The sequence below is a fragment of the Agelaius tricolor genome, unplaced genomic scaffold (assembly GCF_023055355.1).
Source record: "Agelaius tricolor isolate 1412-34295 unplaced genomic scaffold, bAgeTri1.0.p SCAF_58, whole genome shotgun sequence".
In the NCBI taxonomy this organism is placed as follows: domain Eukaryota; kingdom Metazoa; phylum Chordata; class Aves; order Passeriformes; family Icteridae; genus Agelaius; species Agelaius tricolor.
In genome coordinates this window covers 1,896,575-1,913,202 of record NW_027269318.1, presented here as the reverse complement: position 1 = coordinate 1,913,202, position 16,628 = coordinate 1,896,575, and the positions used below count along the sequence as shown (strand labels likewise).

General features: G+C 61.6%; 2 protein-coding genes across 3 annotated transcripts in view; one reads left to right on the top strand and one right to left on the bottom strand.

Moving 5' to 3' along the window:
- Nucleotides 1-7,133, bottom strand: part of AGAP3 (ArfGAP with GTPase domain, ankyrin repeat and PH domain 3) — a 108,771-nt gene extending 101,638 nt beyond the window's left edge. The window contains exon 1 of one of the 2 annotated variants that reach the window (XM_071456458.1): nt 6,730-7,133. In XM_071456458.1, coding sequence (XP_071312559.1) covers nt 6,730-7,009 — 280 coding nt within the window. In that variant the 5' untranslated portion in view covers nt 7,010-7,133. The remainder of the gene's footprint in view (nt 1-6,729) is intronic. The other variant, XM_071456460.1, reaches the window with a different exon arrangement.
- Nucleotides 7,134-14,506: 7,373 nt separating this feature from the next.
- On the top strand, nt 14,507-16,621 carry TMUB1 (transmembrane and ubiquitin like domain containing 1). The gene is made up of 2 exons (XM_071456452.1): nt 14,507-15,037; nt 15,669-16,621. The coding sequence occupies exons 1-2, from the start codon at nt 14,664-14,666 to the stop codon at nt 16,021-16,023; spliced, it is 729 nt and encodes a 242-aa protein (XP_071312553.1). The 5' UTR covers nt 14,507-14,663; the 3' UTR covers nt 16,024-16,621.
- Nucleotides 16,622-16,628: the final 7 nt, after the last annotated feature.

Genomic DNA, 16,628 nt, shown 5'->3' with positions numbered 1-16,628 from the left:
GACCCACAGCGAGCACAGGGAGACCAGCCAGCGCTGGCCAAAGACACAGAGCGTGTCCCTGGCACAGGCAGCAGGCTGCCAGCTCCTCCCCAGGTCCTGCTGGAGCTGCTGGCACGGTCACACTGGCACAGGGAGCTGTGCCACCACTGCCACACAGCACAGAACAGCACAGGCCAGGCCTGCTGCCTCCCCTCCTCGTGCTCACAGCACCAGCAGCTGAGAGCTGACTGAACCAAACCAACACTGGCCTGGCTCCTGCCAGAGCAGCTCCTGATCACAGGGAGGGGTAGGAGGAGCTGCCAAGTGGGAAGAGCCGCACTGTCCCTGCCCGTAGCAACCACGCTCGTATTGGATCAAGGGAACTGAAACTGCAGCCACAGAGATTCCCAAGTCTCTCCTGACCCCACCTCCAAATCCTGTTCTTCCCCTTCACATCCCAATTTTCCTCTTTAGCCACAGTACTGAGTTCTTGCCCCCAGAGCACCAGGAACCCTCACCTCCCCCAGCACAGCACCTGCAACTCCATCCTGCTCAGCTCCCAGCCATCAGGACAATTCTCCAGCCTTCCTGCTGCAGTTCCACCACCTCTCCCACCTCCTATCAATCAGGGCATCAAGGAATGGCCTTTTCTGATTCTTCCCCAAGACCAGATTCTCCATCTGTAAGCTTAGAAAGGTGAGAGCTGCACCTGGCAAAGATGCCTCCAGCTGACTCGGGCACACAAAACTTAGTAAAAACAGGGGATGTATTTGTTCAAGCGTGCTAAAGGCTCCTTCAGCTGTGCTTTGGCTCTTGCCCATCACTCCTGGAGGTCCAACATCTCCCATTGCATCAGAATCTGCTCCAGGACTCCTTCCAAGCAGATCCTTTGCTTGTGCTGCTCATGCCAGGCACTGGCACCACGAGATGCCGAGCAGGGCAATGACCTCAGCCAGGCCAGGACACAGGCAGTGGTGGAGGAGCCAGGGCTCTCCCTTGCCAGCAGGAAGGTAAGGCAGCCAGGAAGCCTTTCCCAGTGCCCTTGGAGCCTCTCTTGGGAGCTGGCCCTGAGGCCACAGCACCCCTCACCCAAACACAGAGTGCAGGGTCAGAACAGGAGCTGCTCCGAGAGCTGGAGCCCCTCTGCTCCAGAGCCAGGCTGGGATGTTCACCTGGAGATGTTCACCTGGGATGTTCACCTGGGATGTTCACCTGCAGAAGAGAAGGCTCCAGGGTGACCTTAGAGCTCCTTCCAGTGCCTAAAGAGGCTCCAGAAGAACTGCAGAGGGACTCAGGATAAGGGACTGGAGTGACAGGACAAGGGGGAAGGGCTTCTCACAGACAAGAAGGCAGGGTTAGATGGGATATTGGGAAGGCATTTTTCCTTGTGAGGAAGGCCTGGCACAAGCTGCTCCCGGAAGCAGAGGCTGCCCCATCCCTGGAAGTGTTCAAGGCCAGACTGGATGGAGCTTGGGGCAACCTGGTCTAGTGGAAGATGGCCCTGCTCATGGCAGGGGGTGGAACAAGATGATCTGTAACCCAAACCACTCTCTGGTTCTGTGATTTGCCCAACCTCCCATTTTGTGCTCTTTCAACCACCTTTGCACTTAACTTCCAGCAAATCTGGAGACCCCAGTGTCAGAGTGGTCACTACCTGCATGCAGGGGTAACGCAGCACAAGCCACAGAGCTGCCCAGAATGCCCAGCTCTGGCCCTGGAGCAGGGATGTGCCCATGGCTTTGGAGTTTGCAGCTCCCCCCACGGCACCCCAGCACCATGGCCTGTGGTTTCCCAGCCCTGGGGAACTCACAGGCATACACAAACAGGGCAGTTTTCTGCAGAGGTCATGGAATTAGCAGGGAAAAGCTGGCTAAGCAGAACGCTCTCCTTCCCAAAGGGTGTAATTTACTCGAGGCTGATTCAGCAGAGCCAAGACATGGTGAGCCCTGAGTGCAGCCTGGCAGTGTGGGGCTCCCCCAGCGAGGAGGGTCCTCATCTTCCTCCAGGAGATCCTGCAGCAAAGGCAGCTCCTGCCTCAGTCTGCTCTGTGAATCAGCACATCAGGAGCCAGTTTCAAAAGATGTTGGGAAAGGATGGAGCATGGGGCTGGAAGACTTGTGCTGGAACTGAACAAAATGATGAAGTTCAGCCAATTTAATTCATGAGAAACAGAGACAGCAAAGTGGCCTCTGTAACTGGTGCAAGTGGCTTTAAACAGGAAAATGCCCAATATCAAAGCAGCCCCTTTCTAAGAGGGAAATGCAGAAAATACCCAGGATGTTGGAGATGCCAGCTGGAAAAGTCACAGCACTTACTGACAGCAAGACGGGTTATAATGGAATAAACTCCTGAGGCAGAGGCCCAGGTCTGTTCCTCCAACAGGCCTCAGCCAGAGGCCTTGTTTTCTAAGGCTAAAATGCTGGGATGGACTATTTACACCAGGTGACCCAATGGTCCAGCCAACAGCCAGGCCCTGGAGTGAGGCAGAGCCAGCAGTGGGGCAGCCCCTGCCTGGCAGAGCAGATGTGGAACTCATGGACATCCAGGCTGCTCCCAGCCATCACACACATTCTGCAGGGCTTCTCTCATCCCGAGCCTCTGCCAGAGCAGCAGCAGCTGCAAACTGTAGAGGAGAGCTTGCCCAAACTAACCCTGCTTCTTAAACTGCAGAGAGGAACCCACACGGGTCTAGAGGCAGGTGGGAGAGGTGAGGAAGGACAATTAAGGTTAAAAACATGTGCTCCAGGTAAAGCTGACTACAGAGAGATTCCTGGTGCTGCTCCCTGGACACCAAATCCTCACCATGGCTCAAACCTTCTCCAAGCTTTCCCAGAGAAATGAGCTTTAGGTAGGCTGCAAGGCATGTGCACAACCACAAACATCAGAAGAAAATTCCCATCATCTGGCAAAAGCTCTGTTGAGGGAATCTCACCTACTTCTTATCTCCCTTCTACCTCTCCCTCCTGCCTTCAACCACTTTACACACCCAGAAAACCTCTGTGTAACCATCTCTTTGGTCCCACATCATGATCCTTGGCTCTTCCACCTTGCTGGTGCTGCCTGTCCCAGCTGTCCATGGGTCTGTGCTGGCTCCTGCATCCCCATGCTGCCGCAGCCTGTCCTGCATCCCCTCAGGTAACCCCTGCACCAGAGACATTGCTCGTGCTCCTCAAACCCACGCTCTGGTCACTGCTCCAAGTTCACTTCTAGGAAAGAAATTAGGCACTGTGCAATTACTGCTCTAATTACAAACTCTATTAACACGGTTCTGTCTGCAGCCTGTCCCAGAGTCACGACGTTGGAGGCCACATTTACTGCGAGCAGGGCTGCACCAGCCCCAGGTTGGTATGGTTTTGCTTTATGCAGATATGAAATCTTTTATAGAACTCAGCAGCTTGCAGCAGTCTCCACAATTTGGCAAGGAAAGCAGCCTGGGATGAGGGAATCGCTTTTTGCAAGCCCCCTGAAAATCTGTCCAAATTTGGTGGTTAGAAACTACCAAAAGACTCCAGGTCCTGCCTGTGATGCAGCTGATGCTGGCGACCAGCCCAGCCTGCCATCTCCCCAGCCCCAGTCCCCTCAGCCCCCATCGCCTCCCAGCAAAGCTCCAGCTCCAGGAGGAGACCAAAACAGAGCAGATTTCCCTTTCTTCCCACAGTGGCACCACCAATGCCGACCCATGAGCAGGCGCAGCTGGCTCCCACCCCATCGTGGGCTGCAAACTTCTCAAGAAAGGCTCGTTCCCCAAGCCTGGGGGCTGGCAGGGCTCCGGCTGCAGCAGCCCCCCAACACCCACCCCAGCCCCTCCCAGCACAGCCACACTGTCACAGACCCCCCTCCAGCCCCAGTTCTGCACAGCTCTGCCAACGGCCCCGACTCCACTGCTGGCACCCTTGTGGTGACACCCCTGCAGGGACACTGGTGGCCCTGGCCCAGGCTGGGCAGCTTGGACCCCCTGCCCCACTGCAGCACAGTACTGCCTTCCACCTTTCCCCTTCAAAAATGAAGGAATTACCTACAGGAAAGGAATCTGGCAGGAGCACATGAGCAAGTCTTGCAAGACCCAGCGCTCAAGTTTTAGGAAATTGAATTTGGGGTTTCACTGGCAACTTCTGTTGTGGATTTTCAGACTGCGAACTCTGATTTTCAGATCAGGAACATCAACAAACAAACCCCTCTTTCAGATATTTCTGTATCTGTAAGCCCCAAACCTGCAGTTTAAAAGGAAATTCCCTCCCAGACCAAGGCACTCCATGGAATGATAACATCTCCAGCAAGGCTCTTCCAGCCGTTAATTAACCCCTGTTAATTCACTCACACACACCTGGTAACGGGTCACAGGTAACTGTGTAAACACAGCACACATTTCACCAGGATCAGGATCCATCCCAGTGCCTGGCAGGTATTAAGGGAATGCAGCCTAGACAAGGAAATCTGTGGGATTCCTGCTACAAATCCACAGGAAAGGTTCAGAAGAGACAGGATGGGGTCGTGGCTTGAGCAGGCAAGGCCCCCGAGGACGCGCAGCCTCTGGCACCATCCATGCCACAGCCCTGGACACAGGCGAGCCCTGTGGCCACAGGCGAGCAGGGCACCCCTCAGCCCTCATTCTGGGGGACTCGGGTGTTTTGGGAAGCCCCGAGCAGCTCAGCAGCAGCAGCAGGCAGGCAGGAAGCCGGTGTGTGCGTTCACACCTTCCCAGCAGCAGAGGAACCACGCAGCAGAGGAGTTGCTAAGAGACGCACGCCTCCCACCCGCGCCCAGCACCCGCTCTGGGGCTGGGGGTGCGGGACGGGACACGCACCCAGCGCCCAGGGGGTTCCTGCAGGGGGCAGGGGCACGGTGCCCGGCAGGGCTCTGCCCACAGAGGTGACCCTGGCAGCACCCCGGGCACAGCCCCCCGTGTCCCAGCTGGCGGCTCCTCTGTCCCACAGCACAGGAACCTCACTCACGGTAAGATCATGTCACCAGGGACCTCGGGGCTCCCACCACAGCTGTCATCAGAGGCACAAAGCAGGGAGAGCTGCAGGAGCCCCATGGGAAGGGGCACAGCACAGTCCTCCCCCATGTGCCCGCTGTGACTCCCCCAGCTGGACTGGTGGGACCCAACATTATAGGACTGAGCCACTGCCACGGCCTGTGCCAGCCTTGCACTGCCACCCATCTCCATCCAGCCTGAGTCCCTTTGCTCTTCTCCTCCAGTTCCATCAACCCAGCAGCTTTCTGTGGCTGAAGACCTCCACAGACGTGGAAAGGCCCCTCCAGCCTCAGCACAGGGTTTTTACATCCTTCCTGTCTTAACTCCACTGAGTGTCCTTTGTCCTTGCACCACAAGGCCAATAAAACAAATTCTGGGATTTATGTTCCCTCAACCCATGCAACCTTTCTTCTTACAGGTCTGACTGTTCTTACAGGCCATCCTCCTTTCCTCCTTTCCATAGAAACCCAAAAGGACCACAGTGGGATGCAGGCCTCTGGAGAAGCAGCCAGGCTGCTGCTCACATGCAGCATCACCATGGTGGCCAGCACCCTTATAGTGGGGCCACCACTCCCCAAAAGCCCCTCGTGTGCCCCTGCAGTGACATTCCTGGCATGAGGCAGCAGGAACGGAGCTGAGCACACTGCCACCAAGCTGGGACAACAAAACCCAGGGCAGGGAAATGGCAGCACCGGGCTGGACTGGGGCTCCTCACGCAGCCCAAAGGCACCTTCCCTGCTGCGGGCCAGCTGCAGAAACTGGAGAGCAGAGGGACCCTTGGGCTGGGGCTGCAGCAGCCTGCCGGCCCACGGTGGGCCTGAGCACAGCTCCATCAGCCTTCCCCTCCCCTCGGCTCCACCGCAGCCACTCGCACATCCCGGCCCGCAGCCCCATCCCAGCCTCCCTTCATCTCAGCCCATAGGCTGCACCGCGGTCCCTCACCCACGGTGGTCCCCGAGCTCCATCCCTGTCCCCCAGCTCCATCCCTGTCCCCCAGCTCCATCGCAGCCCCTCGGCTCCATTGCATTTCCTCAGCTCCATCCCAGCCCCAGTTCCATCGCAGCCCCTCGGCTCTATTGCATTTCCACTGCAGTTAGCTCGGCTCCATCCCTGTCCCCCAATTCCATCCCAGTCCCCCAGTTCCATCGCAGCCCTTCGGCTCCATCGCAGCCCCTCGGCTCCATTGCATTTCCTCAGCTCCTCTGCAGTTGCTCGGCTCCATCCCTCCCCTCGCTGCCGGCTCCCGGGCTGCAGTGTTCTGCATTTCTAATGTTAACGGGCTCCGGCGGATCCGTTCCCGTCGACGCCGGGTACGAGCCCCCCCCGCCCGCTGCCGGACCAGCGCCCGCCCCCGCCCGCCGCTCCCGGCAGAGGCCGCGGGCGGAGTCCCCGGCCCTGCGCAGGCCCGGCCGCGACCACCATCGCTGCGGGGCCGGACGGGGCCGGGGCGGGGGCGGCTGACGAGCGGGTCCCCTCCGCTCCCTGCCTGCCGCCCGGCCCCCGCAGCTCCGCCGTGCCCGGCCGCGCTGCCGGCGGCGGGGGCGCAGCCCGTGAGCCCCGGCCCGCGAAGGCCGCGCCCGGCCCCCCGCGCCCCCGGCCCCGCCGCTGCAGGGCCCGGCGCGATCCCGGTGCCGCGGGCAGGGCCGGGCCGGGCTCCGCCGGGCCCCGCGGGCGGCAGCGGGCGCAGGTGCAGCGGCGGCGGGGACAAAGGCGGCGGCGCGGGCGGGCCGCTCGGTGCCCGTTCCGGTGACCGCTCGGTGCCCGGTGCTCACCCTCGATGGAGATGACGTGCTCGCGGATCTGGCTCTGCAGCGCCAGGTCCTCCACGCGCTCGATGAGGTCGTAGATCGCGTAGATATTGGGGTGCACGGACTCGAAGCGCCCGATTTCGGCGCGGATCGCGGCCGAGTTGGAGAGCCCGAACTGCGGCGGGGGCGGCCCGCCGGGCTGCGGCCCCGAGGGCCCGGGCACGGGCACCGGCACCGGCCCGCCCGGCGCCGCCAGGCTCTGCTGCTGCCCGGGGCTCTGCCCGGCGCCGCCCGGGAAGTTCATCGCGGCGGCGGCACGGCCGGTCAGCGGCGCGGCGCTCCGGGCAGCCGCTGCATGGCCGCAGCCGCGTCCGTCCGCGGGTCCCCGGGCTCCGCCGCCGCCCCCGCCCGCCTCCCGCCCGCTCCGCCCCGCCCCGCCCCGCCCCGCCCGCGTCAGCGGGACCGGCCCCGCGGCGGGCGGGGAACGAGCCGGGCAGAGCGGGGAGCGGAACGGCCCCGGGAGGGGATCGGGGGTACGGGCAGCCGGAGCGGAGTGGGGGACCGGGACCGGGAGCGGAGCGCTGTCGGTGCCGCTCCTGCCCGCTCCGCCACGGCCCCTGCCCGCCCGGCACCACGGTGGTGGGCATTGCCCCCTGCCCGGCCCCTGCTCGGCTACCAGTCCCGGCTGCCGCCCCTCAGCATCCCACCGCGGCCATCCCGGACACCGCTGGTGTGCTGCTGCCCGTGCCCATGCTTCCCCCGGGCCTGCAAACCCCCTGTGCCAGCCTGGAGCCCCCCGGGCCAGCCTGGAGACCCCCTGTGCCAGCCTGGAGCCCCCTGTGCCACCCTGGTGACCCCCTGTGCCAGCCTGAGAACCCCCTGTGCCAGCCCTGCCAGCAGCTGCCTTCCAGAGGTAATTTTGTCGTTAATCACCCCAAGTCACTGGTGCAGCTGTGGGACAGGACCGGTCCTGAGGAGTTCCTGTGTGGGGTCTCCTCCCTGTCACCCCCTGCCCACAGGCCCAGTGCTGTCCCCTGCTCTGTGCCCAGTGCAGGCTGCTCCAGGGCTGGCACGATGATGGAGCTGCCCGGGGCACCAGCTTGGTGCCAGCCCGGCCATCTCAGGGGATGCCTGCTGGGCAGGGACTGGTTACACCCCTCCCGTTGTGCCCATCCCTAAATCAGCTGGCATGGGGTGACTGGGGCACAGCAAGGCTTGGATGGGCACAGGGCTGGCAGCCCCCGGCAGCACCGTGGGAGCCAGGGAGCTCGCCTGGGCATCACTGGGGACTAGCTGAAATCTGCCAAATGGCTGAGAAATGTAACAAAACAGGACCATGGGCCCTGGCAGATTAAATAAAAAAGTGGAAATTGGGAGAGGAGAAGGAACAGAAAGGTGAGCAGCTGAGAGAATCAGGATTGCAATGGATTTCTCCCTCAGTCCCGCTGGGACCAGAGTCATGGTGTGCAGCAGTGCCCCAGGGCCAGGGGGGCTCAGGGGGCAGCTGGGGGCCGGTTCCCACCCTCTGCCCCTCTCTGGGTGATGGTGGGAGGGGCTGGAGGAGGAGGAAGAGGACAGCAAGGAGGGAAAGGAGGAGGAGAGAGCCCTGGGAAGTTTCTAAATGCCTGCGGCTCTGGAATCCTCTGTGGCTCCTCGGCAGTGGGTGCTGGGTGTGTGGGTGGGAGAAGCACCTCCCTGCCCTCTTCTCCTCCTTCTTGTGCCCTTCCAGGATTCCTTGAGTGCATCCCTACTGCCTCTGCCACGAGAAGGGGTTTATTAGAAAACAATTTTTATGAGGGTTTTTTGAAAGCATTTAGAAAATCTGTATCTGTCACAGCACCGGGCTCCCCTCACCCTGCATGCTCCCCTCACCTACACAGCCATCTGCGTGCTCCCCAAGGCTCCCAAAGGTCTTTGAAAGATCTGTCGGTCGCAGCTCTGCTCCCTATGGAGCTTCCCTATGAGTCTGAGGGGATTGCATCCACGTGGGCTCTGCAAGGCCATCCCACCACCCCACACAACAGTGCCTGGCTGAGCAATGGTCTTTCTCAGCCTGTTTTTTGTCTGGGTCTCTTGGTCCTTGCTCAGGGCCTTTTTCTCCATCTTTTGCCATCAGCATCACCAGCATCAACATCACCATCCTCATCATCCCAGGATGGTTTGGGTAGGAAGGGGCCTTAAAGCCCATCCAGTTCCCCCCTGCTGTAGACAGGCACACCTTCCACCAGACCAGGTTGCCCCACACCCCCTTCCAAGCCTTGAATTCTCCCAGGGATGGGGCAGCCACAGCTTCTCTGGGCAGCCTGCACCAGGGCCTCACCACCCTGACAGGGAAGAATTTCTCCCCAGTACCCCACTAAACACTGCCCTCAGTCAGTTATCACACAAACATTTGTAAATTGTCTCCATTTCAGCACCTTTGAATGTCCAGACACCCCAGGTGCAGCCGCCTTTACCACAGCACCCTCTCAGTGAGGGATTCCAGGATTTATCTCTGGTGAGGGAGGGGACATCATCCCTCATCCCTCCCTCACCCTCGCCCTCAGCTGGCTGAGGCAGCAGCCCATCCTTTCCCCTGACAGGTGGGCTCTGGCCTCCCCACACCCCCTGCCCCTTTGCCTCCTGCTCCTCCTCTCTTGTCTTGCTCTTTTTCCTTCTCCCCGGCAGGGATGAGCGATGCCCGCCCTGCCCTGCAGCCCTGAGCTGACAGCTGGGGTGTCCTTGTGCCACCGGTGTCCCCAGCACAGACCCCACGGGTGTTTACAGCCCTGAGCTGACAGCTGGGGTGTCCTTGTGCCACCGGTGTCCCCAGCACAGACCCCACGGGTGTTTACAGCCCTGAGCTGACAGCTGGGGTGTCCTTGTGCCACCAGTGTCCCCAGCACTGACCCCAGGGTCCCACCGCCCCCCACAGCCAGCAGGACACAGAGCAGAGGACACAGGGCAGAGGGCACACACAGGGCACAGGGCAGAGGACACGGCACAGGACAGAGGACACAGGGTACAGGGCACAGGGCACACACAGGGCACAGGGTACAGGGCACAGGACACACACAGGGCACAGGGCAGAGGACACGGCACAGGACAGAGGACACAGGGCAGAGAGTACAGGGCACAGAGCACACACAGGGCACAGGGCACACACAGGGCACAGGGCACAGGGCACACACAGGGCACAGGGCATGCACAGGGCACAGGGCAGAGGGCACACACAGGGCACACACAGGGCACAGGGCACACACAGGGCACAGGGCATGCACAGGGCACAGGGCAGAGGGCACACACAGGGCACTGGACACAGGGCACAGGGCACACACAGGGCACAGGGTACAGGGCACACACAGGGCACAGGACACAGGACAGAGGGCACAGGGCACAGGGCTGGAGCATCACGCAGCCCCAGCGGGCACAGAGGGCCCTGTCCCTGCCAGCCCTGTGGAGCAGGACCCCCAGGCAGCACCAGGACCAGCACTGGGGAACTGGAGCCTGGAGTGCTGCAGAGGGATCAGAGCAAACAGATGGAGCTGGGGCTGAGCAAAGGGGTGGGAAAACCCGGGAGAGAATTTCAACATGCTGAAAAGGCAGGAGCGGGTGGGGACAAGCCGAGGCTTTCAGGAGCAAGCATTCCCTCAGGGATGGCCACCACCTGCCTTCTGCATACACAGGCCACTCGAAGATGTAAACTGCTTTTCAGGATGGGTTTCACCCTCAGATCCCGAACTTTCTCTGCTCCACTGCAGCCCTCCCATCTGATGCTGCAGCTCCTGAGTGCCTCAAACCGGCGCTGCTGCCAAGAGGAGCTGCCTCCTCCTCCTCCCCCTCCTTTTCCTGCCGCTGCTCCCACCCCCAGAGCAGTCACCCTGGTGCCTGTGGTGCCCATGGCAGTGGCGTGGGACAGGATGGGTGTGAAGGTCCCTTCCCACCCAAACCATCTCGTGACACCAGACAGTGCCAGGGCCCGTGGGGGGCAGCAGGAGGGTCCCCACAGCTGAATCCCAGTGTCCACCCAGGATGGGGGACTGGGAGCAGCACCCCCAGAACAGAGCTGAGGGGAGGCCAGGGCCCAGAGCTGAGCTTCAGTCAGTGTCAGAGCAAAAAGGGCAGAGAGGGGGTCCCGGGGGCTCCCCAGCCCTTTATGGCTTCTCAGGGCCCTGGGACACTGAGATGTTTGATCCCTTCTGCAATAAAAACTGGGGCTTTCTTTCTGTGGGGACACCAATGTTGGGAGAGCTGAGAGCACAGCTGGGGGACCCTGCTGGGGACCCTGCTCCTCTTCCCCAGAGCGAGGGGAGCAGGAAACTCCATCCATCTCCAGGGCTGGGGCTGCCTGTCCCCCTGTGCCCCCACCAGAGCTGTGGCTCCTGCTCCCAAAGGCAGCGCTGGTTTGGGGCCAGAGGTGTTTGATGTCACCCTCCATGGCAGGGACTGTTCTCTGGGCAGGGGTCAGCCAGCAGCTCTCCTGCAATGGCTGCAGCTCTCTGATCTCACTCTGGAGCACCAAGGCTGCCCCGCTAATCCCCCCAGATCCACAGCACGCGGCTGCCGGGGGCAAACTGAAATCCTCTGCTGTGCCCTGCCCCAAGGCTGTAGGGGAACGTCCCTCTGTGCCCTGCCTCAGGCTCTGGGGGAGCAGAGAGGGGCAGAGAGGGGCAATGTCCCAGCCAGAGTCATGTCCCTTGCTGGGCCAGGGACACAGCTCAGCTGCTGGCCCCGTGGGGTGGCCAGCATTATCCAAATCATTTGTCATCAATACACTTTCAATTAACCTTCCTCTATATTTCCTAGTATCAAAAACAATAACCAACTGTCATCATCACTCCACAACCACCCCCAAACAAGCATAGAATTAACCCCAGAACTAACCCCCCAAAAAATACCAAACAAAAATACAAACCATGATGATAAATCATTAACCAATCACCCACCAAATTTTACATTCTTGTAGCTTATAAAAAGCATGACGCTGAAGGTGTCAAGATGGCTGCCACACACACCCAAGGACAAAAGACTTAGTCCTAACCTTACTGTTAGCTTTTGCTAGGTATATGCAGGACCACAGCTGGCTGTGTCCCTTGTTGTGACCCACTGCGATGCCACCGGCCACCTCAGGCCACCCTGTGGATTTTGGGGACCGTTGGGACCTGTGCCACTCCAGGCACCCTGAAGGGCCCCGGCATCCTCTTCTGGGATGGGTGAATGGCTCCCATCAGCGCTGCCTCTGCACAAACAGGGCCACCACAGGGTGGACTGAATATCTGGGGTGGTGTCCCAGTGTCCCCAGTGCCTCACCAGGGCAGGATCCCTCTGTGACCTTCTCTGGTCACAGCCCCGAGCAGCTGGGCTGTCTGATGGTGTGGGCTCTGGGAAAAGAGGCTGACAATGGAACAAGGGGCATTAAACCCTCCTGGGCTCTGTGGAGGCCCTGAACAGCAATCCCAGCAAGGCCTGTGGGACAGGAGGGCTCAGCCCAGTCATGGGGGAGAAACAGAGACAAATGCTGAGGGAAGGTGAAATAGTGAGTAAAGAGGAACCAGGAGGAGGGGACCATGAACCCTGGCAGAAACACAATGGGGCAGCCCTTCTCATGAAAATATTTTCCCCAATATCCAACCTAAACCTCCTCTGGCACAACTTGGGGCCGTTCCCTCTACTCTTGTCCCTGTTCCCTGGAGCAGAGCCTGACCCCCCCGGCTGTGCCCTCCTGTCAGGAGTTGTGCAGAGCCACAAGGGCCCCCTGAGCCTCCTTTGCTCCAGGCTCAGCCCCTTCCCAGCTCCCTCAGCTGCTCCTGGGGCTCCATTCACTTCCCAGCTTCATCCCTGGACATGTTTCAGTCCTGCAGGGGCCGGGCACTGCCGGATTCCCCTGTGCCCAGGAGGGCAGAGCCACCATCACAGCCCAGCCCCAGCAGGGCAGAGCTGCAGGAAGGGGCTGGGACACCTTTGGGTGTCACTGTTGGGGTCCCCACCCTGCTGACCCTGGGATCCCCCCCCCAGAGCCTCCTGCAGAGCCCAGGCAGGGCAGGGCAGGGCAGGGTACTCCCACCTCCAGGACTGGCCATAGATTGGAGCACCAGGCTTTCAGGAGAGCATTGAAAAGTGCAAGGGATTCAGAGCAGCCCTGGGCAGGGCAGCACCAATGCTTCCTGGTTCCTCAGCAGCAGAGTTAAGGAGCACAATCTGCTTTTTCCTGGGTGGCTGGATGGCACTGGGGAAGCACTTTCAGGGAAATATTAAACAGCTTCTTAATCGAGGCAGGGAGGATGGAAAAGTCTCACTCTCTGGGAGCTGAAGCCAGACAAATCCGCAGTGACAAGCAGACAGGGGATTTATCAGGGAGGGGATGAACCGCGGGATAAACCCTCAAATCTGAGCAGACACAGCCCCTCCAGCAGCGGATCCGGGCTCATTCCAACGTCGTCGTCGGGAAGGGATAAATCCCGTTCTGTGCCTGCAGGGATCAGCCATGCTTTAAATCTGCTGCTGTGTCACATCCACTGCTATGACAGCCGGGGATGTGCTGGGCTCCTCGGCAGCCCCGGCTCACACGGGCTCTGCCTCACCTGGAGCGGGGATCCCTCACCTGCAGCTCCCCCCAGCATCCCTGCCTCACCTGGAGCAGGGATCCCTCACCTGGAGCAGGGATCCCTCACCTGGAGCTCCCCCCAGAATGCCTGCATCACCTGGAGCGGGGATCCCTCACCTGAAGCAGGGATCCCTCACCTGTAGGTCCCCCCCAGAATCCCTGCACAGAAATCAGGAATTCCCTCCTGGGAGGGGCCCAGCCCCAGGTACCCTCAGCAGGAAGGGGCTGCCCTGGCTCGCTGATGCCTCCTGGTTTTGTCCTGATTTCATCCCGATTTTTTTTCCCAGGAAAAATAATATGGAGGAGAAAATCCTCCTGATCTCATCCCAGGAAATATCAGTGCCACAGCAGCGAGGGACCCGTGGAGGGGACACCCTGGGGACAGAGGACATTGTTGCCCAGAATTTCCCCTCCACCCACAATTGGCCATTATGGGAGAGTCAGTTTGTTCCCATCTCTCCCATCCCTGTTTCTGTATCTCCATGGTTGGATCTCGTCACCTAAAAGTAAGAATTTTTGACATAAAACTAAGAACTTTTCACTTAAAATTAAGAATCTTTCACTTAAAATGAACAATTTCTAGCCTAAAATTAAGACATTTTCACATAAAATTAACAATTTTTAACCTAAAATTAAGGATTTTTCACCTAATATAAAATATTTTAATCAGAGTCTGCAGGTGGCTTTGGGCACTCCTGGGGATTCACAGCTCCAGAATCACTGAGGGCAGAAAACTCTTGAAGATGCCCGAGCCCACCCACCCTCAGCATGGCCATGGCCACCACTGCCCATGTCCCCAAGTGACACAGCCACAGGAATTTAAACCTGGCAGTATCTAGAGTATCTGGGAGTGACTGGAGCCGTACTGGGGGTGACTGGTAGCAAATGGAACTACACTGGGGACAAATGGCATCATAGTGGGGTTAACTGGGTTAATTAGAATTACACTCGGAGCAACTGAAACCATACTGGCAGCAACTGGGATCGTATTTGGAGCAGCTGGGCCCATGCTGGGGAGAACTGACCCTACTGGCAGCGTCTGGGAACACACTGCCGGTTACTGCAATAGTACCGGGAGTGTCTAGGAGGGAATGGGATCACCCTGGGAGTAACTGGGATAGCACGGGGCGCGCCTCCGCTGGGCCAGAACTACAGCTCCCGGCGTGCTCCGCGCGGCGGCCACGCCCCGCTATGGCTCCTACAGCCAGGACTACGTGTCCCATGGCCCCCCGCGCCCGGCCGGAAGCGGCGCGATGGCGGCCCTAGCCCGGCCCGGTGCGGCCGTGGCCCCGGCCTCGGTTTCCCGCGGCCCCGCGGGCTGAGGCCGCGCCCGCCCACTGCCCTCTCCCGCTGCGCTCCCGGTCCTGCCACCGCCATGGCGCTCATCGAGGGCGTCGGCGATGAGGTGACGGTGCTGTTCGCGCTGCTGCTGGCGGCCGCCGTGCTGGGGCTCGCCTGGGCCTCCACGCGCGCCCCCGAGCCCGCGACGCCGCCGGCTGAGGCGGCCCCGAGCACGGCCCCCGCCGAGCGCAAGGCCTCGACCCCCAACCCGGCCCCGGCCCCGACCCCTGCCCCGGCCGAGGGAGCGGCGGCCTCCGATGAGGCGGAGGGGCTGCGGCACCGGAGCCCTCCCGCAGCCACCGCCGAGGGCCCCGCCGAGCCCACGCTGGTGCTGCGGCTCAAGTTCCTGAACGACACGGAGCGCCTGGCGCGGGTGCGCCCCGGGGACACCGTCGGTGCGCTCAAGAGGTGAGGGCGTGCGGGCAGCGGCGACTCGTCCTGGCCGGAGGTCCCGGGCCCCTCCCCGCAGCACCCGGCAGGGGACAGCGCTGTCCCGGGGCAAGCGGCCCGTGCCCGGGTAGCTGTGCCCGGGTGGCTGTGCCTGTCCCTGGCGGGGCCGTGGGACAGCCCAGGCTGACAGGGGACACCTGGGGTCGCTGATGGGCACAGGCACGCTCGGGTGTGTGGGCAGGGCCGGAGGGTCACGGTGGGTGCGTTGGCATGGGGTGAACAGAGGGGACTGTCCCGGCAGGTGACAGCTGGGACAGGCACAGGTGTGTGGGGTCAGGTGTGTGGGCAGGGCAGGAGGGTCACGGTGGGTGCGATGGCATGGGGTGAACAGAGGGGACTGTCCCGGCAGGTGACAGCTGGGACAGGCACAGGTGTGTGGGGTCAGGTGTGCAGGGCAGGGCGGGGGTCAGGGTGGGCACACCCATAGGATGTGGATGAAGAAACTGAGCTGGCAGGTGACACTCGGAGCGGCTGATGGGGACACACAGACTCAGCTGTGCGGGTGGGTGAGAGCTCGGGGTGGGCACAGGAGGTGGGTCAGAGGGGCCTGTCCTGTCAGCGGTGTGACCGCTGTCCCTGTCTCCTGCAGGACCTACTTCCCGGGGCAGGAGCAGCAGGTGCGCTTGATCTACCAGGGACAGCTGCTGCGTGACGACACCCAGAGCCTGGCGGGGCTGCACCTGGGCCACCTGAGCGTCCTGCACTGCCACCTGTCGCCGCCCAGCGCGGCCCCCACGGCCCCCGGCAGCCCCGGCCCCCGCAGCCCCGCGCCCGCGGCGCTGGGTGTGGGCAGCCTGGCGCTGCCGCTCTTCGTGCTGCTGCTGGCCCTGCTCTGGTACCTGCAGCTGCAGCACCGGCACGTCTTCACCGCCACCGCCACCACCTGCCTGGCCGGCCTCACTCTGCTCGTCACCTTCGTGGCCTTCGCCATGTACCGCAGATAGCGCGGCTGCACCCACACCAGGGATGCGCGGGACCCTCAGGGCCTGCCCAGCCCGCCTGGCACATGGAGGGCTCTGCATTAAGCCCACATCATATTGGGGCACGTGGGGCCTGCCCTGCACCTGAAGCGGGACTGGCCCCGGACTGTGTCCCCCACAGGCCCAGGTGCCCACCCACGCCCTGTATGCACACAGAGGCTGTGGCGGGAGAGGGGGCTCAGCTACCTCGGGGGGGTCCCGGTGCCCCCTGTCCCTGCATGGAGCATACCCCCAGCCACTCCGCGTGCAGAAGCTCCTCGGGTGCGGTCCTGCCCGAGCCGGTGTCCGTGCCCGCGGAGCTTCTCCTCGTGGGAATATGGCCTGGCCCCTCCCGGGGGCTGCTCCCGGGTCCCGGTGCCTGGGGAGGGACATGAGCCCTGGCGTGCCGAGGGTCCTGGTGCCGGCGGGATGCGCTCCTGAGGTCCCTGTGCCGGGGGAGCTCAGTGCCCCCAAGCGGTCCCGGTGCTGGGGGTGGCTGCACTCCCCGCTGTGCCGGGGTTCCGATGCTGTGTTGGGGGTACCACCCCTCGCCGCCGTTCCGATTAAAGCGGAAAGACTGTGAGCGGCCG